At 52.9% G+C, this 26,049-nt stretch overlaps 1 protein-coding gene across 3 annotated transcripts; it reads left to right on the forward strand.

Moving 5' to 3' along the window:
- Positions 1-15,942: 15,942 nt before the first annotated feature.
- ST6GALNAC1 (ST6 N-acetylgalactosaminide alpha-2,6-sialyltransferase 1) lies at positions 15,943-24,236 on the forward strand. 3 transcript variants are annotated; one of them, XM_090290936.1, is made up of 9 exons: positions 15,943-16,181; positions 20,087-20,696; positions 21,830-21,998; positions 22,127-22,298; positions 22,526-22,664; positions 22,900-23,003; positions 23,126-23,215; positions 23,296-23,395; positions 23,631-24,236. In XM_090290936.1, the coding sequence occupies exons 1-9, from the start codon at positions 16,054-16,056 to the stop codon at positions 23,820-23,822; spliced, it is 1,704 nt and encodes a 567-aa protein (XP_090147062.1). In that variant the 5' UTR covers positions 15,943-16,053; the 3' UTR covers positions 23,823-24,236. The 3 variants fall into 3 exon arrangements, with proteins under 3 accessions (XP_090147062.1, XP_090147064.1, XP_090147065.1); XM_090290939.1 differs by lacking the exon at positions 15,943-16,181 and adding an exon at positions 17,665-17,724; XM_090290938.1 differs by lacking the exon at positions 23,126-23,215.
- The last annotated feature ends 1,813 nt before the right edge of the window (positions 24,237-26,049 follow it).

Below are 26,049 nucleotides of genomic sequence, written 5' to 3' on the forward strand. Positions count from 1 at the left end.
GCATGCTCGACACCCCCTCTGGGCCTCTGAAGCTTCCCAGAAGCCCTGCTGGCTCCCTGAACTGTTGGGGGCTCTGATGCCATTTCCAGGTGAGCAACCTCTTCTGTTTATACCATTTCGGTCACCTCAGCTGCCTTGCTGCGACACCCTCGAGCCCACATGTGTCCAGAAGAGTCCCCTTAGAACCCATTTCAACCCGACACCCTATGTCCCCCCAGATATCAGTACTGTTACGGGTCAAGAAAACCCAAGTGACTTCAAACAAGTGTACCCGCTGAGTCAAGCCCATCCTTAGAAGTTTCCTGGAACCGATGGCAAGAACCTAACATCTCACCCTGCGATTTGAAACCAAGACGAAACACCCTCTTTGTTCACAAGTGTTGAGGGGAAGACAAACCAATCTCATTAGGGCCCCTGAAAAGCATTAAGGTCGACGAGAAAGCAACAGCAGGCAGGAGAGGGAGACCAAACAGAGGTAGGACTTCCGCAAGGCAGGCCATGGCAGGCCACCACCGGTGCGTTACTGCCACGCGGGGCCAGAGCCACAGGGGCTGACAGAAGCCCATCGGAATGAACTCTCCAGGTCTGGGGGTTTGGAGACTTCAGGGCTCAGTCTCCACCAGCAATGAGAACCACCTCAGGGCCCGAGTCACCCCCCCCAAACCCCGACTCCAATCACCAATCACCACCCCACCCTGTAGGTGCTCACACAAACAGCAGCGGCTGGTCTCCCATCACACACCTGCAGTGAGTTGCAAACCATGCTACCAAATTCTTTGCTAGAGACTTTTCAGGACCTCCTCCTTCCCTCCAGGTGTCTGTTGTAACTGCCATCATCTGGACAAAACTAGGAGTCTCCGCACTACCTGTCCTTCAGGTAGCTGCCTGCCCCAGTGGCCGTACTGAAGAACACATGCAATCCAAACGGCTTTGGGGGCAGACTAAAGCCAAGGGCAAGCTTGCTGTGAACCCCGTGCACATAGCTTCCCCTCCCCACCCCCTGATTTTTTACTTGTTTTCCATTTTTTTTTAAACCTGGAAATGTAAATAAGCTTCCCTTAGAACAGAACACTTTGAGGTTTTGTTCTTCCCAATTTGATTCTACAAACATACACTTGTCCAAAGGATCTCCCTGTACTCACAGTTGGACAGTTTATCTTCTGGGCGGTTGCCTGGGCCTGGAGGACGTCAAGCGTAAGCCGGGGCCTCGTGTTCTCAAGGCCACAGTGACCCGTGTGTGGAATCGGGCACTGAAGATCGGCAGCGAGAGGGTCTGAGCCACAGCAGCAGGGCTGCCGGCAGGGCTGGGAGGCAGAGACCCCGAGTCATCCGCGTGCCCTACCAGCCTCACTGTCGGGGATCCGTGTCCAGGCTCTACTTCTCACTGTAGAAGGAGAGTTTATAAGAACCTGAAGCAGGTCAAAATCATTTCCTTTTTCCCCCCTTCACCTCCAGATACCGTCCGTCCAGCGGACAGAAAGGCCCACCCAGCCGAGCATGCCCGTCCTTCCGCGAGCCAGTGCTGCAGACTGGTGGCCAAGCAGAGCACATTCCCATTGTCCCAGATTTTGGTTTTGTGTTGTGGCCTTTTGTTCTTTTACAATTACCATTACTATCACTTTACTTTTATTCTGTTCCTCCCCGGCCCCCACACACACCCAAAGCTTCCACCAGATCCTCCACTTCTACGCCTTCTGAGTAAACCATTTTTGAGTTTGGTTTGGGCCATTTAGCCCTTCTGTTTGCTAAAGGTAGCAGCCCGTATACAGTGTCTCTGGAAACCACTCCATAGGAAACACCGCGGGCTTCTCATTCTTGTTCACTGCCGCCAAGTCTGCTGTGTAATAACACTGTCCTGCGCTGACCTCCGGAAGTTTATTCGGCCATTCGCCCACTAGCGGACATTCCTGTTGTTTCCAATCTTCTGCTATTTCAGACAATGCCACCATGAAAAAGCCTTTGTGCTTCCATCTGTGGGTGTGCGTGTTCAGGGTGGGTTCCTGGAAACGGATCGCTGGTCCGAAGCTAAGCTCACGTGTTAATGAGATTACCCATCCCCCACCCCATACCCACGGGCGCGCCACCGGCAACGTATGAGAGCCAGTTTCTACGCTGATTTTAACCACGTGCCTTGTTAAAGTGTGTATTCTGACCACTCTGATAGGTCAGAAATGGGACTTCAACGGTTTTCATTCGCGCTTTTCTTATTACGAAGAAGGCTGAGCACCCGTTCAAACGTTTAAGGGCTCCTTACATTTTTCCCCCCCTGTACACTGTCCGTGTCTGTCTGCCTCGTCCAACCTCGGCTTTAATTCACCTACTAACAGCGCACACTGCCGGCGACCTTGGCCACCATTTCTGGCGCCGGTGTTACTCCAGCCCTGATCCTGCACAGCGGAGGGGACGCCTCCCTAAGGGGCACAGGGGATCTAGGTAAATCCAGGAAAAACCGACCAAATTCAGGAGCCTTAGTTGAAAGCCAAAATACTAGTAAGAAATAAAGACCCTTGCCTGCAGCACAGTTTCATGTACGCGTTAATCTCTCGCTTTATATACCACAGAGGAAACACGCACAAGCCACGGACCAACGAATGGACGAATCACTTTCCACGGCCGGTATCCCTCCGCAGTGTCTCAGTGGTTCGAGCATCTGCCAATCTTCTGCGGAGGCAAAACTCTTGATTGCTATTGGGTACTGCATCGGTTTCCCCCCCCCCAATTCCAGTCTGTGATGCGTCATCCCGGATGTTTGGTCTCGTTCCAGTCTTGGTTCCTCAGTGATGGACAGAGCCTTTGTCCAATGAGGAGCGTGGGATGGCTTAACCGGTCCACGGGAGGCAGGCGCCCGGCGCCTTGACTGCAGAAGCCGCGGATGCTGGAGCGTAGGGTCGGCTGTGTGCAGACGCAACCGGGGTCGCGCGCCCAGGTTTGCCTCCGAGCTCGCGCCCAGCCCGGCGGCGCCCTCTGTACAAGTCTGGAGACCCGCCCCTGCACCAGTTCCCTGCCGGGTCTGGATGCGACCTAGCGATCTGCCCGGCCTGCGGCTGGCCCCTCGTTCCCTTCCGAAGCCCGGACAGCCCCTGCGCCCCTGCGCGCGGTGCTCGACCCTCAATACGAAGATGAATTCAAGCCGGCCCCTGTACCCCAGGGTCCCACCTTCTCCGCCTTCCACCAGCACTCCCCGGGCTCCAGAGCGGGGCCTGGGGTCTCAGACCACCGCCCCGCAGCCGAATCCAGTACTGCTCTCTCCCTCCACCCCTTGTTCTTCACGTCCCGGGATCCCTGCGCCTCAGGCAAAATCCAGCCAATCCTGCCCATCGGGCAGCTGCCCGCACCCATTTTTTGTCTTTGGTACTGGGCTGACTTAAGGTGCAAGGCAAATGGGCCACACCTCTGCCATGCTTGCCCTTTCACGTTATGCCCCGGGCACTGAAGCTGAGGGTTACCAGAGCACCTCTGAAATAGAATCCGGCTCACCCTGCGGCCTGAGTGATCAGCTCGTTGCCATTCCGCCACCCAGATCCAGCCCACTGCAGGCTCCGCACCCCTGGCAAGGGGTACCGCCAACCTCGATTTGGGGGCCTGACGGTGGGCTGGGTTCTCCACGAATGAAAAAGGGGGCCGTGCCTCAGACCAGGCTGGGTCATCAGGGATTACTGAACGAGGTTAAATAACTCTGTCAATATGCAATCAGCTTCTTTAAAAGTCTCGTTTCTCTCACTGCTTTCAGTGCCTTAATTACTTTTTGTCGCGCTCTCCAAAAGGGGACAGGTTATTCCGGCAGTCATTTAGCTCCTTCAAAGGTCTGTCATTTTCACCTCTGCGCCGTGTTCGATGGCGTCTTCGGTTCTCTTGTAATCAGCTTCAATGGTACCGCAAGTGAGATTTAGGAGAGGAGGCAGCTGGCAAGGGGAATAAAATTAAGAAAATTGTTCAGGGAAGAAAAGGTCCAATGAAAGCAACGGGAGCAAGGGGGCGAATCACCCAGGACTGAAATTTGAGTATTGAGTGGTGTGAATTGGCACATTATACTTCGCAGACGTGTGCAGAGCCTGTCTTCGCGCCGAGCGCTACGCTGGAGGCCGAAAGGCAAAATGAACTCGTCTTGGCTTCTGTCGTCCTTCCCAGGCAGGGCGAGATGAAGGTCACTACCCTTTCAGGGCACATGCTGCGTGCCAGTCAGTGTCCTCTCCTGAGTCCTCGCAATTCTGTTAAAAAGTAACGCTCTCCTTTAACAGAAGGAAAAACCAGATTCGAATATTACTGAAGGTAACCCAAAGTAAAACAGAGTAAAGGATTTGAATATCATTTTGCAAAGAAGATAAACAAATGGCTAACAAGCACATGAAAAGATGTTCAACATGCAAATGAAATGCAAATCACCACAGTCACTAGGCTGACCATAGTAAAAAAATAAAAGCAGATAATAAGATAATCACGCATATTGGTGAGGACACGGGGAAGCTGGAACCATCACACACTCTTGATGAGAATGTAAAACGGTGCGGCTGCTTTGGAAAACGGTGGCAGTTCCTCCAAAAATTAAAGAATTGCCATATGACTCAACAGTTCTACTCCTAGGTAGATACCCAAGTGACATGAGAACAGATGTCCACACTCGTCACAATAAAGAAAGTTATGTGACAAGTGGGAGTGTTAGCTAACACCATGGTAGAAATCATTTCACAATATAGAACTGTATTAAGTCATCACATCACTCACCTACAATTATACAATATCTTATGTCAATTATATCTCAGTAAAGCTGTAAAAAAACAACACACAAATGTCCACACACAAAAAATGATGCATGAGTGTTTGAAGCAGCACTTTTTTAAAAAGATTTTATTTATTTATTTTTAGAGGGGAAGGGAGGGACACAGAGAGGGAGAGAAACATCCATGTGTGGTTGCCTCTCACATGCCCCCAACTGGGGACCTGGCCCGCAACCCAGGCCTGTGCCCTGACCGGGAATCGAATCAGTGACCCTTTGGTTCACAGGTCAGCACTCAGTACACTGAGCCACACCAGCCAGGGCATAAACTATTATTTATAATAGTTAAAAGGTGGAGCCAACCCAAACAACCATCAACTGATGAATGAATAAACAAAAGTGGTATATCCCTATAATGGAATGTTATTCAGCAATGAAAAGGAATGAAGTAGTTACATGCAACAGCATGGATGGACCTTGAAAACATTATGCTGAGTGAAAGATGCCAACTACAAAGGGTCACATGTGCCATTCCATATATATATATATATATATATATATATATATATGTGTGTGTGTGCCATGTCCTGAGTTGGCATCGACAGCATGAAGACACTGAATGAAGGGATGATTCACATCTCGGATGGCAAGAGATTTTCTCACACTACTTGGAATGGTGTGCAATTTAAAACTTATGAATTGTTTGTTTCTGAAATTTCCCACTTAATATTTTCATACCATGGATGACCACAGGGAACTGAAAACTCGAAAGCAAAGCCGCGTCTGGGGGCGCTGCCGTGCATTCCCTGTTTTCTGTCCCAATCAGCCATTTCTCCGGGTTGGAAACATGTAGGGATGAGAACTGAATTCTGGTGCTGCTGCGTCTGATGGGGACGAGATGCGAGCTGTGACGGCGGATGAGTGTGCAAACTCTGGCTGGAGCGTGGCTGTCTCTCTGACTGTGACCCCCGCCCCCCCCCCAATCTGGGGGACTAGCAGTTTCAAGCTGGCTTTGTGGGCCAGTTTTTGCAGCTAGGAAAATCAGGGGAACATCTGGCCCTTGTCTACTGGAGTGGCTTTGGGTACAGCTCATCCTAAAATGAGTTTTCATACTGAGGGTTTTTTTTTTTTTTGACAGACTATTTTATTTAATGGTTTAGAAGGTTTATATTTGCTTTTATCTGACATTATTATCATGCACAGGAAACGCAAACAGGCTTCAGGGGCTGTCAAGGAAGTGTCAGGACACCTGTATAAATGGAAGATGACAGAAAACTGAACTCTGATTAAAATTAAGCAATAAATGCACCGTGCCATAGAAGGCTTGCTCTGTCCCAGGCTGTCCAGCATGTCTGCTCATCCCCAGAGGCAACTGTCCTTGGCTAAAGAGTGGAGCATGACGGGTCTGTTCTATAAGGACCACATGACACTCATCATACTCAGCAATCTGGAACTCCTACAAAACAGCAGAAAGAAACACACCCGCTGATCACCACAAGTGCCGTAGTCAGCAGACCCACCTGGCTATCTGGCACACACCACGAAAGGGAGCCAGCCTTCCGGAGCCTTCAAGTTCCCTCCTGGTGGCGGAATTCAGGTTGAGACAGGCCAGTAATCCTGGACAAGTGGAATAGGGAAACAGACAGACGGCTGAACAAACTGGCTGAGCAATGTACCACCAGATTCAGGCTACCTCCCTAGAAATAACACCCAGGCCTTGTTAAGTCCAGCGAGAGTGAGAGGAGAAACAACAGGAGAACAGGCCATGAGTCTAAAAGATTTATTTGGCCAGCTGCACAAGGGGGCTGGGACGGGGAAGGCAGGAAGGTAGGAAAGGGTCGGCAGCGAACAAAGAAAGGCAGGGGGGTTTAAAGGGGGAAAGGGGGAGGGAATAGCAGGGACTCTCTGTTGATGGCTTTGGGGGAGTTGGCCGTGGGAACAGAGAGGCTTACTACAAAGAAAATTCACTAAGTTCTTGTCAGCAGGCGGTGATATCTTTGGAGGACACAGGCCTTCACTGGTGTCAGCAGTTACGGCGGGACAGCAGATTTATGGGGGGCTAAGCAGCCCCTGACACCAGCAGTTACTGCAGGGCTTGCTAAAACCAGACCCCCAGAACCCAGGTCTTATGCCTAAGATTCCTGCCTTTGTTTGATTGATTCTGGAGAGTTGGGCTGAAGGTCAATTCTTCGGAAACTTCTTCAAGTTGAGATGAGGACATAGCGCTGTCCTTCTATTTCTTCTTGAGATATTGGTTGATACGACAGGGTACGGAGTAGGAGCATGGCCCCGGACAACCTGATTCGTGGCAGCCTGCACTGTCCTGCAGACAAGACCTATTAGGAGGCTTAGGAGACAGGGACCGACTAAGAGAAAGAAGCAGACGATTATTTTTGGGGTTATTAAGGGTATTAGCACGGCTCAGAGGGGAAAGGAGAAATAGAAGAAGGTCTCAAGCCAGGAGGGCTCACTGGCAGCATTTATTTCTGCATGTTTTATGAGGCCAATATTTTCTTTTAAAATTTCCAAGTCTTCCACAACCTGCCCACTAGTGTTGATATAAAAACAGCATGTCTGACCCGACAGAGCGCAGGTTCCACCTGCCTCGTCTGTTTCCTAGGACTACGTTGGCCAGACTGTTTAAGGACCTCTTGACTTTCAGTGGCTGTAACGGGGGCGTTCCAGGATTCCTGCATCATGATTGAGACGTTAAGGACTGGTTGTTTGAGGAGGGGAATCCCTATTCCTGGCCTCTCTAAAATAAGATTATCATGGGTGTGCTATCCCCATCCAGCTGTGACAATTCTCGTTGTCCTGTGAGGCTGTCAAGAACTTAATGAAGTTTCGAAGAAGGACCGGAGATTAGGGATGAGCCCTGATGTAGCCACTTCAGAGGGGGCCGGGAGGGAGGCTTCAGGGGGCAGTGTGAGGATGGCACAAAGGCCTGACCAATGTCGGGGAGTAGGAGGCGGGCCCTGTCACCACATAAATATCCTGTTCTCGTAAGAGATGGCCGCGGGGGACGCCTGCAGCCAGGAGCGTTGGAAGTGGCGATACAGAGATCAGAGCCATTAATATCTTTTCGTGTAAAGAATTTGTTGACACACAGAGGGAAGTATAAGGGATTGGCCTCATTGTGTGTGAGCAGGGCTCTGGCAAAGCATGTGGTGGAAAACAACCTGGAAGGTATTATTCTTGGAAGCAGCGGGGCAATTTGATCACTTTCAGAAAGATTTGTAACGCTGATGCTGGTGAAGAGTTGGCCTGTCTCCCTCCCTATTCCAAGGAGTTCTGTGCCGCTTTGTGAACTATTATAAGGAAATATTATTTCGAAATAGGTGTTTGAGGTTTTGCAGGCAGTACCACTCCAAGTTAAAGAATAGATGTTATTATAATATTTATATCCTGGGGTTATTGGTGGGTGTGCAGGTGAGTGGAGAGGAGTTGAAATATAAGGATGGTTGCAGTAGGAGGTATCTAAGTGACCTAAAGATATGGATCGGCTATCAGAGTAATAAAGCCAGGAACAAATGAGGGCCTTACCTGTTAAGGTGGGTAACCTTTCCTGGCCGGAGAAGTCTTCAGTTTGTAAATCATCAGTCCTTAATTGTATAATTTCCTGTCCAGGAGAAGTCTGATTACTAAAATTTATGTGGAAACCATGAAGTTCAGGTGTTATAGTTATTAAAGTTTCAGGAATTATAGGAAGGACCCCAAGAGCTATTTATGTGTTCCGCATAGTTTTCCTTTTAGTTTATTCAAAAATAAAAGTGGTGTTTTATTTTTCCATTAGCAGATATATAGCAGATACACAGTGCCTGAAAGAGAGTCCTTCTATTATCTTGTAACCTTGACAACTGCAAGGAGGCTGGAGAAGGAGAGGGAGAAATCAGGTCAAGCTAGGGCCACCTTTAGCCACTTGGTTTAAAAGTACCAGATAATTTGTTCTTTATATATTAAGGGAGGTTTGAGATTTTTCCCTCTTTGTAGCCCTGTTCCTAGTTAACATGGGTACAGTGGGACCAAGCCCAATGTGAAGCCAAGGTCAGGTGCAAGGCGGGGGTTAGGCAGATAAGGAACAGTCACTTCCTGATGGGGGACAGTGATCAAAAGCATGGCCTTGGGGGTTATTAGATGGTCTCTAATAATGACTGGAAGACAGACACAGCAATTATGCTGTAAAGCAGATAGAAAGGGGGGCTGGCAGGGATGTAAACGGAGCCGTCAGCGAAAGGGGGAAGAGGCTTATGAGGGAAGCAGATCAGGACGAAAATGCCTAGTTCAGAAAACAGAACCTGGGAAAGCCAGGACTTCCCGCCGCAGACTGAAATCTTGCTTCGGCACCATGTCTTTCTCTGCGCGATGCCCTAGCGGCTTTCAGATGCTCCACCCGTGCCCATGGGGTGCAGCTACTTCTCCAGGAGAGAGATGAGGACACCTACCTGACAATATTAACATTGCCCCTCTCTGCTGCTGCTGCAGGGGGTCCTCGGATGCAAACCGGGTCGCTAGCAGTCACCTGGGGTGGAGAGAAGTGCTGTGAGCTTCCAAGGCTTTAAACCGGCTGGGGACGAAGAGTGGAGCCCGCGCCCCGCACAGCACCCTCTGTGTTAAATAACGGAGGGCAGAGAGTGGGGAGCGGCGGGTGTTTGAGACAGAGAGGGGAGGAAAATGCCAGGGGAGCTCCGAGGAGAGGGAAGTGTAACAGCGCAGAGGGGCAGCGGGACCCCGAATTTCCTGCAGCCTCTGGCTTTGGGGGTGGGGGAAGGAGACCACACACCTTCCCAGGCACTTTTCATACAATGTACAGTGCTCCGGACCAGTATTTAAAACGAGGGGGAGTCGTGAAAGGGGGCCATGCGGCTTTGAATTGGAGCCGGAGTAAGAAAGAGGAGACCCACTGGAAAACCTGCCTGGAGAACACGGCAGCGCTGCTGATGGGGCTGCAATGGCGGGGACCTGACTGAGCAAACACGGATTGGTGGGAGACGCTGGGCTGTGACCGGGAACACTGAGCCGTGGACTTCGACTTTTCTGAAAGACGGTATCTCTGACTGGCGTATTCTGAAACCGGTCTGCTTTGGCAGGAGGGGGCACTTAAAACTTTTAAATAAATCTCCTTTCACCAAACTTTTTATTGAGAGTCGTGCTTCTTGGAGGCAGGCAATCGGACCCCACAGCCATTCCAGAACAGCACAGGCCGGGGTTCTGTAACTGCATGAGTATCTGGGCTTTAAGCATGACCAGAATATCTCGTCCAGGTATTGACTGGCGTTGGACAGTGAGGGAGGGCTAGAAATGAGGGAAAAAATATATTCTTCTAAGGAGCATGGGAGGAAGGGAGTCGTGATGGTTCCAAGACTATGCCATCAACCATTGAGATTGAGGAATTAGTAAATGGCCTGGCATATTAATAAGAAAAGATATTGGCTTACCTGCTACGAAAGGAGATACCCGAGGCTCTGTCCTGGAGATAGGCCTGAAGGCCCGAGCAGTCTCTGGACAACTTCAGTCCTCTGCTGCAAGTCCCAGAAGCTCTGGGAGGTCACAGCCAGGGGTCCGTTCCAGGTGGGTAACCGATATCTCTGTGCCTTGATGGGCCCAGAGACAGATGAACTTCCAGTGGCCCTCTAGTGACAGGGTCCCGGAGGGGCTCATGGATCTGGGCACTGCTGGGCCCCATGTTCAGGCTTGCTGCACTAGAAGCAGTCCCCTGGAGGGGTCTGACTTTTGCTTTTTAATGGGTTAGGTTTGCAAGACTCTTTCAGAGCAGAAGCCAGTAATTGGAAAGCCTGAGTTTGCAGCCGGGCGTGTTCCTCATCTCCATTGTTGAAGACCTTGAAGGCCTGATTGACTATCAGTATATGGTCTGACTGATTTAAGGGCCTGTCTCTGGTTTTTGGAGTTTGCAGCATATGTTGGGAACTGACTTGTAAGTTCTTCCCATCTCTTTGAAGTGTATGTGAATCTTTTCAAAGCTAGAGAATCCTCCTGCCAGACCCTGGAATACCTTTCTTAAGGACCAGGAGCATCTTTTAGAAATGTAATCAAAGATGATAGCAGCCCAACCACCCAAGTTAGGACCAATTCTCTGTGTGACGAATGCCTTAGGCAAGTCCTCCCACTTAAGGACCAGTCCTTGTTTAGTTTGCAAACCTATTTAGGGGGAGTTGTATCAGATCACCTGCGTAAAAGGGCCGCCCTGTAGTGGGTTGCCTGTGGCGCACGTGGAATCCTGGTTGGACGCTTACTCAACAATGACATTGTTTCCTTTCTCTCCCACCTTTGCGGAGAGGTTTTCTGGGTCACTGGCTTTTTAATCTATTTGACACAAGCTCTCCCTCCACCCTCCTTCCCTCGGCTCGCTGCGCCTTTGCCCTTGTTTCCCACCTAACAAGCGCTAAGCAGGCGCCTGCCTGGGGACCTTGCACTTCTGGTCTCTGTGGCTTAGCCCAGCGGCTGTCCAGCACTCCTTGTCCTCGTGGCTTGCTTCCTCTTTTTACCCGGTCTCAGAGAGGTCGCGCCTGGCCATAGCTCACCCCCTCATTTCCCTCCAGGGCCAATCACTACCTAATTAATTGATGCTGTTCTGTCTCTGCTCCAGTAACGTGACCCCCAGTGGTCAGTGTTAGGGCCGGAGACCCCATGTTGCCTGCCCTGTAATCTTCCACCTGTGGCCAGGGGTCACTGTGTCCTTGAAACTATGGCCTGCAGTCACGCAGGACCCAAGCCACTGCCTGTGACGAAACAGAGGGTCTGTGTCACCGGCCACGCACCCGACTACAAGGTTCCCTGCTAACAGAGGTGACTGAAGTTTAGCCTCCACACCCTGCTGAGGGCTAATTACACCCCCATTGCCCTCCCGCGCCCCCTTAATCATTCCCCATACGTCTCCTCACAGCCATCCCTAATCAGGGGACATTGCTCTTTCCCAAGCACCTGTGCCCTGGACTCTGGGGCCGACCAGCAGGGTGACCCGTCCCCCTGAGGGTTTGCTCCACCCCCTTAAAAATCCCTCTGTCCCTTCCCTTGGGGCTGCGGCCTGCTGGGACCTGCCAGAAAGTCCCTCAGTAAAGGCTTTGAACCGGTCCACCCCACCCCTCCCTTCCTCCGGGCAGAAACCTGAGTCAGGACTTGCTCTGTGTTGCTCAGCGCTGTGCCCGTAGGCCTGACACTGGCCGGCGTCGGGAAATAGCACTGAAAGTAAGTCTCCTGCCAGCCCAGGCAGCCTCTCCAAAGGGCGCCTCTGCCGCAGTTATTAGTGTTGTGGGGGGCATTGTGCACTGGGCCCACTCAGTCTCAGCCCGACCTCCTGGGCGCTGGTGGCACTTGCTGGGCTCGATGTGGCCAGGGTGGTTTTCGGGTTCAAGTCCCCCGCGCAGCTGCCCGGGGCTGCCCCGGTGTGTCTCTGTCCCACAGTATCCTGGGGGCCTCACCGGGGGAAACTTTTTGCCCTCGCACTGGTTAGGTCCCCCTCCTGAAAGCCCAGTGCCCCGTATATCCTCTGTCATACGGTCAGACACCAGTTACAGTTCCCACCCCAGCAGTCCAGCATACAATCATCTCTTCATAGATGGAGAAGAAATGAATTTACCAGCAAAAACTTGGATTTCATGTCCTGTTTCCTTCAGGGAGCACCTGTTACCATGACACCGGGCCGTGGTGTCCAATATCACCGCGACACTGTGGCGTCCACATCACTGTGACACCAGGCTGTGGCGTGCACCTCCTTTCCATCAGACTCATTCCTCCAAAGGAGAGGACGTGAGAGGTCAGCGGACTGACCGTGCACTGGAGAAGGAAAAGCGATGGTCTCAGAAAATGAACAAGGCCTCTTTTGTCGATATCGGTGTCTTGCAGAGACTGAAGAAATATCGTTAGGTAAGTTCATTGGGGTCCACCTGGGCCCTGCCGCCCAGCCCAGCTTGGTGTTCCAGGACAAGCACGTGGCCGTCCAGAAGGCAGAACATTCTGTGCTGTAGAAAGGCCACAAAGTCACATCAGTGTGGCGTCCTTGCCTGGGACACCCTCGATCATCTGCTCCCGCAATGAGCAGCCACGAGTCACAGGTTAAAGCTCTATTTTTTTCTTTTTGCCACACGGCATTATTTTTGCCTTTGAATTTCTCCGAGAAACTTCTAAGAAATGGGTGTGCCAACTGAGCCCATTACCAAGCCAAATACTATGTCTTTAGGAGCCGGGGCTTTCCAGCCAGGAAAAACACGTGTGGCCAAAGGGGACGCAGACAGGAAGAGCCTTCCCTGGAGCCGCCACTGGAGAAGACCCCGCCTCACCGGCCGACACACGCAGACTCCCTGAAGAGCAGCGTGCACCCACCGCCCTTGGGTCCGGTGCTCCACGCAGGCGTAGCACGCCCCATAACAGTCAACATGGGTGTCTATGAATCACACTGTTCAGGCCTCGGAGAAAGGAGAAAGGCTTCTTCACCTGTTGTCCGATGTCTTCAAAGTCAAACATGACAGTGTCCGAATGCTGTGAATGTCGGTGGGCTCGTCAGGGACAAGCACGTTCTGAGCATGACGCTAGCCGAGACGAGCAGGAGAGCAGACGAGCCACAGATGTCACGAAGAGACGAGGGAGAGAGATGGTCGGAGAGAGTCCTCCCAGGATCGCCCCAATTCCTGCAGGTCCAGAAGCTGTGCGCACGTCCAGGTGGCACCCGTGCGTGCTCCCCACCGGAGGGAGAGCAGCCCTCCCTCCTCTCGGGGCTGTTTTACAGCCTGCAAAGTCCCTCCTCTCGGGGGGGAAAACCAGCGTTGCCCCCATTTGCAACTCAGTTTACTAAGCCTTCCTCTCTATTATTTGGGCTACGGCACTTCTCTTTCAAATCTGCTCAACCCTGAGCAGAACAAAACCTGTACCAGATTTCCACGCTCCCCGTCTGCATAGGGGCCCTGATCCCCCCTCTCACTGAAGACCACCCAGGGGCTCTTCTCCGCATGTAAGTCCTCACACGTCCTTTTGGCCGGTGCATTAAAAACAAACAAACAAACAAACAAACACCGTCGTCAGAAGCTTTAGCTTAGGGAGGAAAGTAGACCTCATCCAACATGCGAATTGTGACAACGTTTAAAAAGCTATCGGAAAGTCAGTCTCCACTAAAATCTGTATTTCTGTGCCTCTCCCCTCCTGCCCAGGCGCACAGGACGGCAGCATTGGGCTGGAACCTGAGAACCAGGAAACTAAAACTCGGAGTGATCTCCCCACCCCCAGATGGCTTCCTGAACTCCCAAGTTCAATGCCACCCTGGGGGGTTAGAAGCACAGATCACCACTCACAGTAGCTCAGCTTGCGCCCCGGAGGTCAGTGAGACCTCCACGCTCTGTGGAGGTCAGAACAGCGACAGCCCCAGTCCTCTTCAGACCCTGGGGGGTGAGAAGGACGCCTTGTTTAGTGGGACCAAGGCCGCGGGTGAGAAAATGCCTTCCCACGGTGCGCTCAGCGGGCGCGGCGTTGCCAGCAGGCGCCAGGGCGGAGGCTAATTGCCCGGCCAAGTGCTCAGGCGAATTCAGAGGAAAGAGTCAATTCAGGCAGAGCTACGACTTGACTCAGGTCTATTAGAAACTGTTTGTAGAGCCAGTGTTTGAGCCCCGACAGGTCAGCTGTGCTCAGAGAGCCAGAGAGAGGCTGAGGCTGAAGCAGCCCGAGGAGAGATTCTTCTCTGCTCGCAGCCCGCCCCCCAGAATGGCGCCCCGAGGTCCAGCGGACAGCGTGGGAAACAGGAAGCCCGTCAGTGGTCTGGGTCCCTCTCAGCCGCTCAGAAGCACGTCCTGGCCTTTTCCTCCTTCTTGCAGAAGGCTGTTTAAGCATTTATCGCTGCGTGCCTGGGCAAGGCCAAGGACTCTGGTCCAGAATTGAAAACTGCATTCAGAGGAATGGAAAAGTCCCCGTGTGGCCCGTGGGCCCAGCTCCCACCACCCTCAGTCTTCCGGGCTGCACCTGCGCCACCTTCACGCCTTGAAAACACCTGTTTTACTGCACCCATTCAACGTACCGGAAGCAATGTTTTAAAAGTTAATAACCTGCTGCTTCTCTGAATTTCCTGTTTTCTACGGCTGATCTTGGCATCATTTCTCTGAGCTGTCCCTGTGCCCCAAGCATATGCGTATTTTGTTTTCCGTGTCAGTGCAGAGTTCACGGTTTCTCGGGGGTGTGCTCTGCTTCAGGGAAGGATGGGTCTCCGGGTCAGCCGGATCTGGGCCCCCAGCCAGAGGCCTACTCCGTGACCTTGGCTGAGCTGCTCACTCCCAGGGGCGAGTCTCGTGACTGTAAAATGGGGTTGCTAAGATGGCCCGGCCCCTGCAGAGGCTGTGGGGTCTGCTTTAGAGCGGGGGAAGCAGTCCACTGTGCCCGGCTCCGAGCACGCCCGCGGCTGTGCGGGTCACTGTCCTGCTCACGGCTGCAGGAGAGAGGCCTGCACAGGGGGCCGGTGCCTGCTCTTCAATGGCGCCTTCCTCAGAGCCCCACGAGGCAGAGGCCATGCTTTTCCCATCTGTAGATGAGGCCAGAAGTTGAAGGAACTTGTCCAAGTTGACAGGAAGAAGGTGGCAGATCACCCAACTCTGTGACAAGTTCACAGAGGGCACATTCTTGGCGCCAGGCTGTAACAAGCATACCGTATACCTACCTTGGCTCATTTATAACTACTTCTGTGACAGCCTCCGATGCCAGCAAATCAGTGGTTCTCAACTAGGCCACGCAACGGAATCACCTGGGAACGGGAAACATACCCGCACCTGGAAAAACACCTACCCCCGAGATTCTGCCCTCATTGGCTGGGTGCAGCCTGGGCATGGGGAGGTTTGCAAGCTTCCCAGGTTACTGCTGTGCACCCAAGATTGAAAACTGCTCCTCTAATACTCAGGATGGTCTCCTAGGGGAAGGTCGCGAGGGGGTTCTCGCCCCTCATGGGTCCCCACATTGTGCGTGGAGGCCATTCAAGGCTCTGCCAGCCCACGCCCTTGTTCCAGGTTCCCAAGGATTTGGAACCTAACGCAAGAGGGGGTCTATCTAAATGTGTTTGTCTCTCATAAAGCTCGACATTCAGACACTGGCATCAGAGACAAAGAAAAGGAATGGGAACTTGTTTGAACAAAAGGAGTTTTCCTTCAAGTCATGCCAGCCTGTAAGCCTCCATAAAGCGGGCAAGGTGGCCCCTCCTTTCTCTGGCAGGTGTGGAAAGGCTTAGCATTTAACAGCACCTCCCATGAGGACAAAGGGTGTGTACTCCCAGCCAGGACGCCCCATCGGTTCCTCTTGCGCTGTCCTGTCAAAGCCCCGGGACATGCAGAAGTTTCCTGAGGACCCAACCTGCCACCATGAGGTACTCCCTGAGGCGACCCTGCTGCCTGCACCGCGGTGTCTGGCTCTTGATTTTGGTCGCGTTGATTTTCTTCCTGTTCACCCTGCCCTCCTTCATTAAGGAACCTAATACAAGGCCTCCTAGGTAAGACGTGGTCCGTTTCCCTGCGTGTCATCCTTTATTGGAGGAACCTGAAACTCTGGGGGAGGACCGGGGCACCCTGAGGCACCACTGTGTCCACATAGGGTGGCCAGGACCAGGGACCACTGCCAGGAACAACCCAAGGGGAAGCCCAGGGGACGTGGAGGTGGTGAGAGTGGGCAAACCAAGGCCCCCGGGGCCACGGCGCTTGCGCACAGAGGAAAGGCAGGTAGCAGTTTGAAACTCCTGGGCTGGGTCTCCGGAAGGCAGAGATTCCCGACAAGGCTCTTCTCTCCTCTGGGGCTGTGAGGGAGCAGAGCAGCTCTTGGGGTTGTGCTTCCATGCCATTGCCGTGTCCTGCAGTGAAAGATTATCCTGGGTCATCCCTTCCTTCCAGATCATACTCTCCCTAAGAAGTCTGTCACTTAGGGACGCAGCTTGACTTCTGGACTTCAAGTTAATCCTTCAAAAGGACCTTCTAGACCAGTTTTCTTATAGAATAAACACATCTCCAGCAGCGAGAGACCCTGCTCTTTCTAGATTCAATTTTTAAACATTTTGTTTCTCTGTTACTATTTTTTAAATATTTTATATATTTATCTTTAGAGAGAGAGGAAAGGAGGGAGATAGAGAGGGAGAGAAACATGAGTGTGTGGTTGCCTCTCAAGTGCCCCCAGCTGGGGACCTGGCCCACAACCCAGGCCTGTGCCCTGACAGAGAATTGAACTGGTGAAAGCCAGTTTGACTCCCGGTCCCCAGTTGGGACACGTATGAAAGACAAGTAATCACTGCTTCTGTCTCACATCAATGTCTCTCTCCCTTCCTCTCTCTCTCCAAAAAATAAAATAAAATAAAATAAAATAAAAATGTGTCTGTTCCAAGGAGAAGGGATACCACTGCCAGCCCCTCTAACAACCTTAAGAGAATTCAGGTCCTTGCTCGGTCTCAAGGTTTCAAGTTCAGAACAGAGGGCTCTTCTTGGAGGACCAGGACCGAGGAGGGCAGGGAATATGATCTCAGTCAAGAGGGCTGGCCACGGTGCAGGAGGGAGGCGGTAAGGGGGGAAGGGCTGACGTAGCACACCTGCCTATCGCATGTATTATCGCATGTATCGCCCTGGATACATGCAGCCCCGTATTTCTCCGTAATAAAAGACCTTTGTCTCTAATGACAGTAGCTCTGGGTCTGCAGTCTGTCCCCGGCCCAGAGGAGACATTTAGCAAACATTTGTGGAGTGAGATGCTCCTCCATACATACATGTATTTCAAATTTTCTTCTGCTTTTGTTCAATCCATTTCCTTGTAGGATCTGAATGTCTTTTTCTTACTTTTTTAAATTCTTTTATTTTTTCTCATCTGAGGATATGTTTATTGATTTGAGAGAGAGAGGAAGGGAGACAGGAAGAGAGAGAGAGAGAAACGTTAACCGGCTGCCGCCTCCCGCACGCGCCCAACCGGGAATGAACACACCAACCTTCTGGCGTGCGGGACGATGCTCTGACTAACTGAGCCACGCGGCCAAGGATGCACGTCTTTCAAAAGCACTGGTATGACGCGGTGCTGGGATAGGGCTGCCTCAGGGTTTGTAATTTAAGAAAGGGGTGACATTGCATTGAGCAGGTAGGACCCCAAACAGGACTAAATCGGTGACTTGTGGAGCACTCGCATCAACACTGGCACGGGACTGGAGCGTGGGGCAGGCGACCTCTCACGGCCTCGCCATGCTCCACTGTTTCACGGCTCGGCTCCTAGTGACAACCTGACATCTCCTCTGTGACGACTCGCCAGCCCCTTTGTGTCTTGGGCTTCTCACGGGGAGGGGCGTGTCTGGCTCAACTCATGGCCAGGGCCCCCATGACTAGTCCAGGGTACCCAGGAGGTGCTCAGTGAGTATCTGCTGCACGAAAGAATGAATTTGTCATGGCAGAGTGGGCAGTGGGTAGAGGAGCTGGAGGCCAGGCCACACAGATCTCCAGTTTGTACGCAGTGAGTCAAGGAAGACGGGGAAGAGGCACCTCTGGCGGGGAGAGAAGGGAGGGAAGTTATTTGGTTGAGTTTTATCTGTGCCAGGAGCCCAGCTCTTGTTTTCAGTGAATGCTCACAGCAGGGTCCTCTCAGAAGTGAAAGGCAGCAGCCCATTGTACAGATTATAAAAAAAAGAACCCGAGGGCCAGGCCGGCCAGGAAGGTTTCTCCCGGCACCCAGCTAACTAACAGAGGTGCAGGGCTGCTCACCCAGTCCGCCTGGCTCCACACTGCGCGCCCGCTCCTTCTCTCTCCACGGAGCCTCAGTAATCGTTGTACGAGGCTGAGAAGAAGAATAGTGGAAATGGGGGGAGCTCAGGACAAGAGGACCAAGCTGAGCGAGGGGGCCCTAGGACACCAGGTGAGAGTTAAGGGCACCTGGAAATGCATCTGCGTCATGGTCAGGTCTCTAGAGAGGAAGCTTCCTTTATCCAAGGCTCCCGGGAGCTCCCCCGAAACCTGCGCAGCACAGAGACCCCGCACACGAAGTCCAGTTCAAGAAAGAACCGTGCGGAGCAGAGGAGCCCGGCTCTTCCCTGCAGAGCCCCCGACCCAGATTTGCGTACATTAAGTGACACCTTTGGCAGCCTCACATAAAAGCAGAAAAGAAAGTAAACCCAGTCCCTGGAGCCTCACACCCTGAGTGCCAGAAGTCATGCCGGTCACCGCGAATCAATCTCCCACTGTGGCTAGAAAAAGCGTTCTGAGTACCCCGCCTCGGTTCTTCAACCCAGCACCTCCCCCACTCCCCCCAATCTCCCACGGGAAATCCTCCCATAGCTCCTCCTGGATGAGGGAACAGATGGTAAAGTCAAAACTCCTCCCTCCAACATACAAGCTAATCATAGCCTGGCCCTGCCTACCTGTCTGGGACCGTGCCCTGCCCCCCGGCCCCCAGCCCCACTCTGCTTCATCAAAACTCAACGGCTCTGACAACCATAAATTCTCGTGCTCCTGGGACTGAGACTTCCTCCTCCCCACTCCTAGCCTCTTTGGAGGGGAGCTCCTTGGGAAGCCTTCCTGCTCCCCTGGTTCCCAGACAGAGCCCCTTTTTAAGCTTTTGTTTACTTATTTATTTATTTTAGTGAGGGGGAAGGGAGGGAGAAAGAGATCACGCCTCTCGCAGGCCTTCCGAACGGGGACCAAACCCGCAACCCAGGCATGTGCCCTGACTGGGACTTGAACCTGTGACCTTCTGCTTTGCGGGACAATGCCCGAGCCACTGAGCCACGCCGGCTAGGGTGCGACTTGTGTTTTGTATCCTCATGACGTGACAGGCTCTGCACTACAGGTCCCCTTGCCTGTGGCTGGGAAACACGCTTCCATCATGGCCAGCACCTAGCCTGACATGTGGCAAACGCCCGGGCTCTGGACGAACTTCCTGAATACACGCGTGCTTCCTGACCACGCCAACAAGGAACCGTGCCATTTAAGCAGCAGCTGCAGTAAATCTGTGAGGCAGATCCTGTGTCAAAGACCTTGATGTCAAAATCTAGGCTGGCAGCCCTCGTCTCAGCATAAATGCGTCTTTCTCACTTCCTTTGTACAAGGTTACCTTTGTTCCCTACACTTCATTTAAAGAATAAAGACGAAAAGGTCAGCCGCGTCAGGCAACTACGAGTCGACAGCACAGGGCCACACAAACTCATTCTTAGAACTCACAGTCGGGGGCCCGGCGTCCGCTGGGAGCCCCGGAGAGGCCAGCGCACGGCCTGTGCTTGGAGCAGCGGGACCCCCCTCGGTTCCGCGCGCGCCCTGCCTCCCGTGCGCTCCCCATGGACACTGCTCTGAAGTCTACCTTAGAGGCTCGAGGGCAAATACTAGTCATGCTTCTGACCTGTTTCTACAATCTTCCCCCTTCATCAACGGTTCTCTCTGTCCCCAGGCCTCGGAATATAAAGAACACTAAAGAAAGGTCTTCAGAGTCGCTACAAAAGGCCATGTCCCCAGGACCCACAGCGGAAAGGAGAGCCCCTGCCCACGGAGGGCCCGCAACGGAGAGCAGCACACCGGACACGCGCCCCCAGGCCACAGCGGCAGCATTACTCAAGCGTCAGGAGAGAAAGGACCCTGTGGTGGACACACTGTCCCAGAGAAGTCAGGACGGGGCGAGGCCCTCCAATGGGACAGAGGCGCTGTCACGGAGGAGTCAGGACAGGAGGAGAACCGAAGGAAGGAGGGGCAAGAGCGAGAAGCCGCCAGCTGCCAGGACAGCGCCAGCGAAGCCTTGGGCACCCACAGCGAGGACAGCCGTCCTGGAAGGGGGGGCTGAGGTGCTCACCACCAGGGGACCAGGGTCACCCCAGAGGAAAACGAAGGGCGTGACCATGGTGGCGGGCCCACCCAAGCAGCGAACCCAGGCTGCCCCGAGCTCCGCCCCTTCCCGGGGCCCCACCACACAGAGAGGCCCGAGGCTGCAGGCCACCAACTTCAAGTCTGAGCCCAAGTGGGATTTTGAGGAAAACTATAGCTTCGACATGGGGAGCCTACAGACGGTGAGTTTCGCCACGACCCCTGCCCTAAGCATCCCTGCTCTGAAGCCCCTCCTGGCATTCAGCCCGCCCCCTCCCTCACCTCCCAGGCTCCACCCCATCCCCCCTTCCTATAAGGGCCGCAAGGAGGAAGGAGAAGGCAGGCCCCCAAATCCTGGCCCAGGCAATGTGGGAAGATGTGAATGAGAAGGAGCCTCTGAGGCCTGGAGGGTCAAAGCTGGGGTGACTGAGTGCAGCCTGATCCCCATCCTCTGGGAGGGAAGGGGGGATAGGGGGAAGGGGCTAACAGACAAGAATACCCAACCTGGTGCCCAGTGCTGGCACCTGGGAACACCTTGTCCTCTGCGTAGATGATTCCCCCACCTCCTCTCTCCCCCTGCCCCAAGGAAAACACCCATAGGAGCGCCACATTGAAAATATATACAATTACACATAATTGTCACCATGCACGTGACCGCACAGGGGACACACCACATCCCAGGCTGTTTCATTTCTCCCGCTCTGACGAAGGTGCTTTGCCTGAAGGCCAAGGGCAGCCCGTTCTCCCTGAAGCCTCAGGACCACCGTGGGCCCACCGATAGGGTGGGCAAGGCACAGAGGCGGTGCCTTCTGAACTGGAAGGCCAGCTTTCTGCCCCAGTCACCCAGCCCAGCACAGGTGGATTAAGGTCGGTTGAGGCCCTGGGCGCAGAAAATATTGGGCGCCTTAAAAAAAAGAGAAAGACAGGGAAAATAAAAATACATGTTAACCATATTTTTAAATAAATAAAAAATATAATGTACTATTAATGTTTTATTTCCAATAAAATTTGAATATAATATAGGTGTAAGATAATTAATAATAGCATAACAATCACAAAGTTTTGAACGAATAGTTGAACATATGTAAAAGTATAATTATAATTAATGATCGTACACGTATAATAGGAGTAACAGTCAGAAGTTTGAACAGAAAAATCCTAGATTTTTACTTGAAATTAAAATTACCAATGTGAAAATGCGTAAAGTTGGGGTTTTGCGGGGCCCTTCAGAAGTCGGGGTCCAGGGCACGCGCCTGGTGTGCCCGCCGTTAAATCCGCCTCTGCAGCCCAGGCCCCGCCGTGCGTGGCACCCCCTGACCTGCCCTCCTGCGTTTAGACCTGCCCTGACTCCGTGAAGGTGAGAGCTTCCAAGTCACACTGGCTCCAGAACCTCTTTCTGCCCAATCTAACCCTCTTCCTGGACTCCGGACGCTTCAGCCGGAGCGAGTGGGACCGCCTGGAGCACTTCGCACCCCCCTTTGGCTTCATGGAGCTCAATTACTCCTGTGAGTCCGACCCCGTGGCGCTGGGGCCTGTGTCTGCCTCTTCCCTGGGGGCCACCAGCCCCGGGAGCAATGAGGGGCCGGACCGCTGGCCCTCTCAGGGCTCTGAACGGAGGGTCCCCTTGTTCCAGTGGTGCAGAAGGTGGTGTCACGCTTCCCTCCGGTGGCCCAGCAGCAGCTGCTCCGGGCCAGCCTCCCTGCTGGGAGCACCCAGTGCATCCGCTGTGCCGTGGTGGGCAACGGGGGCATCCTGAACAACTCCCACGTGGGCCGAGAGATAGACAGCCACGACTACGTGTTCCGGTGAGCCAGCCCGCCCCGAGCCGCCCCCCAGCCTCTCCTGCCGACACAGGCCCCTCTGAGAGCGGGGAGGGCGCCCACGCCTGTGTCCGGAAGGTGCATTTCCTGGGCTCCTCAGAGTCTGTGTTTAGCGGCCTCCCCTTCTGCCTTCTCTCGCCACCCACCTGCATGCTGCTCCCTCCTGCACCCACGTGTCCTGCGTCCCGTCTGATCTGTGTCTTTCCGCGCAGACTGAGTGGTGCTGTCACTAAGGGCTACGAACAGGACGTGGGCACTCGGACCTCCTTCTACGGCTTCACGGCCTTCTCCCTGACGCAGTCACTTTACAACCTGGGCCGTAGGGGTTTCCGGCACGTGCCTCTGGGGAAGGTGAGCACTGAGGCATGGGCCTGGCCCCACGGGCAGGAGAGGGGTGCGCACGGGAGAGACAGGGAGGCGGGCATCCCGGCCTGAGCCTGCGGCTGGTGCCGGCCCGTGGTGGGCGCGGGGGAGACAGCAGGGCGGGGACCACCAGACCAGGCCTGAGAAGGGCAGATGGGCAGGCTGTGTAGCCCACAGTCCTGCCGGAAGTACTCCAGGGCCACTCACTGTCCTTGGTCCCCAGGACATCCGCTACCTGCACTTCCTGGAAGGCACCCGGGACTATGAGTGGCTGGAAGCTCTGCTCGTGAACCAGACTTTAATGAAAAAGAGCCTTTTTTGGTTCAGGTACCCACTGCCCCCCACCCCCACCCCGGGCTGGGCTCTGTGGCAGGTGGCTGGGGAGGGTGGGACAGGCCCCCACCAGACGAGGTGGGAGAACTGAGCCTGAGCGAGCGGGCCGCCCACAGGAGCAGGCCCCAGGAGGCTTTTCGGGACACCGTGCGATTGGACAGGTACCTCTTGGTGCACCCAGACGCGCTCCGGTACATGAAGAACAGGTGGGCGCAGAGGCCGGGGACGGGCGGGGCCTCTCGTGCCGGCAGCCTTCTGACGGGGCGGGGCGGGGCACGTTTTACAGGTTTCTGAGGTCGAAGACCCTGGACACTGCCCACTGGAGGATATACCGCCCCACCACCGGGGCCCTCCTGCTGCTCACTGCCCTGCAGCTCTGTGACAAGGTGAGACCGCGCTCCAGGAGCAGGAGCGCCCGAGGAAACGGCCATCCTGGCCTGCTCCGCGGGGGGCGGCGGCTGGGCTGGCGGCACACCCTGTGGTTGAGTGGGTGCGGGTGTGGGTGCATCCAGGGGCCTGCACCCAGGCCTCAAGGGACAGAACCCGGATCAATGACCCACCCCCAACACACACAGTTAGGCTCTGAGAGGAAGCCGGACTTCTCCTCCTGCCTTTACGCAGGTGAGTGCTTACGGCTTCATCACTGAGGGCCACGAGCGCTTCTCGGATCACTACTACGACACCTCGTGGAAAAAGACAGTCTTTTACATCAACCATGACTTCAACTTAGAGAGAACGCTCTGGAAGCGGCTACACGATGAAGGTATAATCACGCTGTACCAGCGTCCCGTGACTTCCGAGCCAAAGGTCTGACCCACTCCCAGGCCGGACCAGGCCCCCAGCCCCTCCAGGACTCTCAGGGAACATTTGTACAGAGGGACGCCCAAAGCGGCAGGTGACTGAGGCTTTGGAGACCTTGGAAAGTTGCCAAAGGTTCTGTTTCCGGGATGGAGGAGAAGGTTCCTTTCTTGAGACCAAAGAATTTTAACTTAATGAGGTGATGAGTGGTCAGTAGAAATCTCTGCTGAAAATCTCCCATCCCTGCTCGAAAGCTGCTTGGCACAGAGGAAAGAGCCCGAATTTACGGAAACATAGATTTGCTTGAATTCTAGATCTTATGTTTAGCAGCTGTGAAACCTTGACAGTGGTTACTTCATTTCACTCTACATTGAAGAGAGTAGTGGTTTTCAACCACACAGGTGCATTGTGGCAGGCACACAGGTGCGCCACGGCAGGCACACAGGTGCGTGTGCCCGTTTAGTCAGGGGCACGACCTCTCTGGCCTTAGATTGTCAAATTTAAAAAATGGTGCCAACACAACAATAGCCATCTCGTGTGAATGAATGAAAATGATACTGATTTTTTTTGTGTGTCAGATTGCCAAAAATGTAATCTACCTCTCAGTGTGCTGCAGAATTTTAGTAATTAGTTTATGTGTGCCGTGAAATGAGCAAGGCTGAAAATCACTGGCCTAGAGGACCCTTCCAAGGGTTATCCCGTTCTGAGAGGGTCTGCACATGTCCCTTGTCTTTGAGCTATTTGACAACTCTCTGGGTGGCAGAAAACTGATGGTAATAAAAAATCTTGTCCACGGAGATATAAATGTTGTACAATGAAAACGCAGGTGATTATTCCCCTGTGGACAGTGACCTGTTCTGCAGCTCCTAATCAACTCCCATTAGCATTCCTGATTGTCCCCAGCCTGTGTGTCTGTACTCCGGGTTCCTTCACTCATTCATGAGTTAAATAAAATCTTTGACAGAATCCATTTTCTATCTGTTTGAGAGGCACAATCTTACCCTTTAAAAAACATCCCTTAACATTTTCTCAGGCTACTGTTTTCTAGTCTGTAACATGATTTTTAGGGTATCCAGGTCACAAGGATTTTTAAAAAACGACCTGTGTAAAACGCCTGATGCAACAAGGAGCTAGCTTCCCTTCCCTTCCGTTCTTCTATTCATCTGCATTTGCTCAAACCCCACGATAAGGATCGGAGCTGAGCCAGGGATATTTCTGTCCATCCCACTTCTTCGAGCTCTGTCTCCAAGATTTGGATTGTGAAGCCCAGAACTCTAAAGATGCTCAACAGAACCTGGGTCCTCGGTGAAGGCATGAAAGGCAAACAAAAAAGCAGCAGCAGCAGCAGCAGCAGCAAGCATCCTCTTAGACAATGCTCACGGCCCAAAAGCTAATCAATACCAACAGGACCGGACTGGCTTTGCCTAGGGGCACAGTACCAGCTCGGGGCGGCAGGTGGCAGCATCTCGGCGCCCGTTCTCCTCCGTGCCCAGCTTCCCTTTCTGCTTCCCCGCCTCTTGTTTCCATACTTACTCTGCCATGTGAATTTTAGTATCCACTTAGGACCAAGAAAAATGTTTTAGTATTTCTATTCAAATTGCATTAAATGTATAAATGTACTTGGGGAGACCCGACAAGTTAATTACACTGATCCATCTTTTCCAAGAACTCTGCATTTGTCCAAATCTACTTTGGTGCCTCCCAGGAGTGTCGCAATGGGTTCCTCACATACATTTGGAACATTTTTGGTAACTTTATTGCTAAGTATTTCATCTTTCCTGTTGCTATTGTAAATGGGTTTTCTGTATATTATAGCCTCTCTCTGATTGTTTATGTTTATGAAGGCTATGGATTTCTGTATGTGAATTTTATAACCTGCTTCCTTGCTCTAGCAATAATATGTAGTAGATTCTGCCATATACTGTCATATAATCTGCATGCAGATTTCTTTTCTTTTTAAGATTTTATTTATTTACTTTTAAAGAGAGCAGAAGGGAGGGAGAAAGAGAGGAGAGAGACACCAATGTATAGGAGATACATTGATCGGTTGTCTCTCAGGTGCCCCCAACTGGGGACCTGGCCTGCCACCCAGGCATGTGCCCCGACTGGGAATCAAACCAGTGACCTTTCTGTTTGCAGGCCAGTGCTCAATCCTCTGAGCCACACCAGCCAGGGTGCATGCAGATTTTTAATTCTTATGCCTCTGACTGCTTTTCTAATTCTTTTGACTGATATCTTCAGA

This window comes from Furipterus horrens, unplaced genomic scaffold (assembly GCF_987537825.1).
Source record: "Furipterus horrens unplaced genomic scaffold, mFurHor1.1.pri manual_scaffold_11, whole genome shotgun sequence".
Lineage (NCBI taxonomy): Eukaryota > Metazoa > Chordata > Mammalia > Chiroptera > Furipteridae > Furipterus > Furipterus horrens.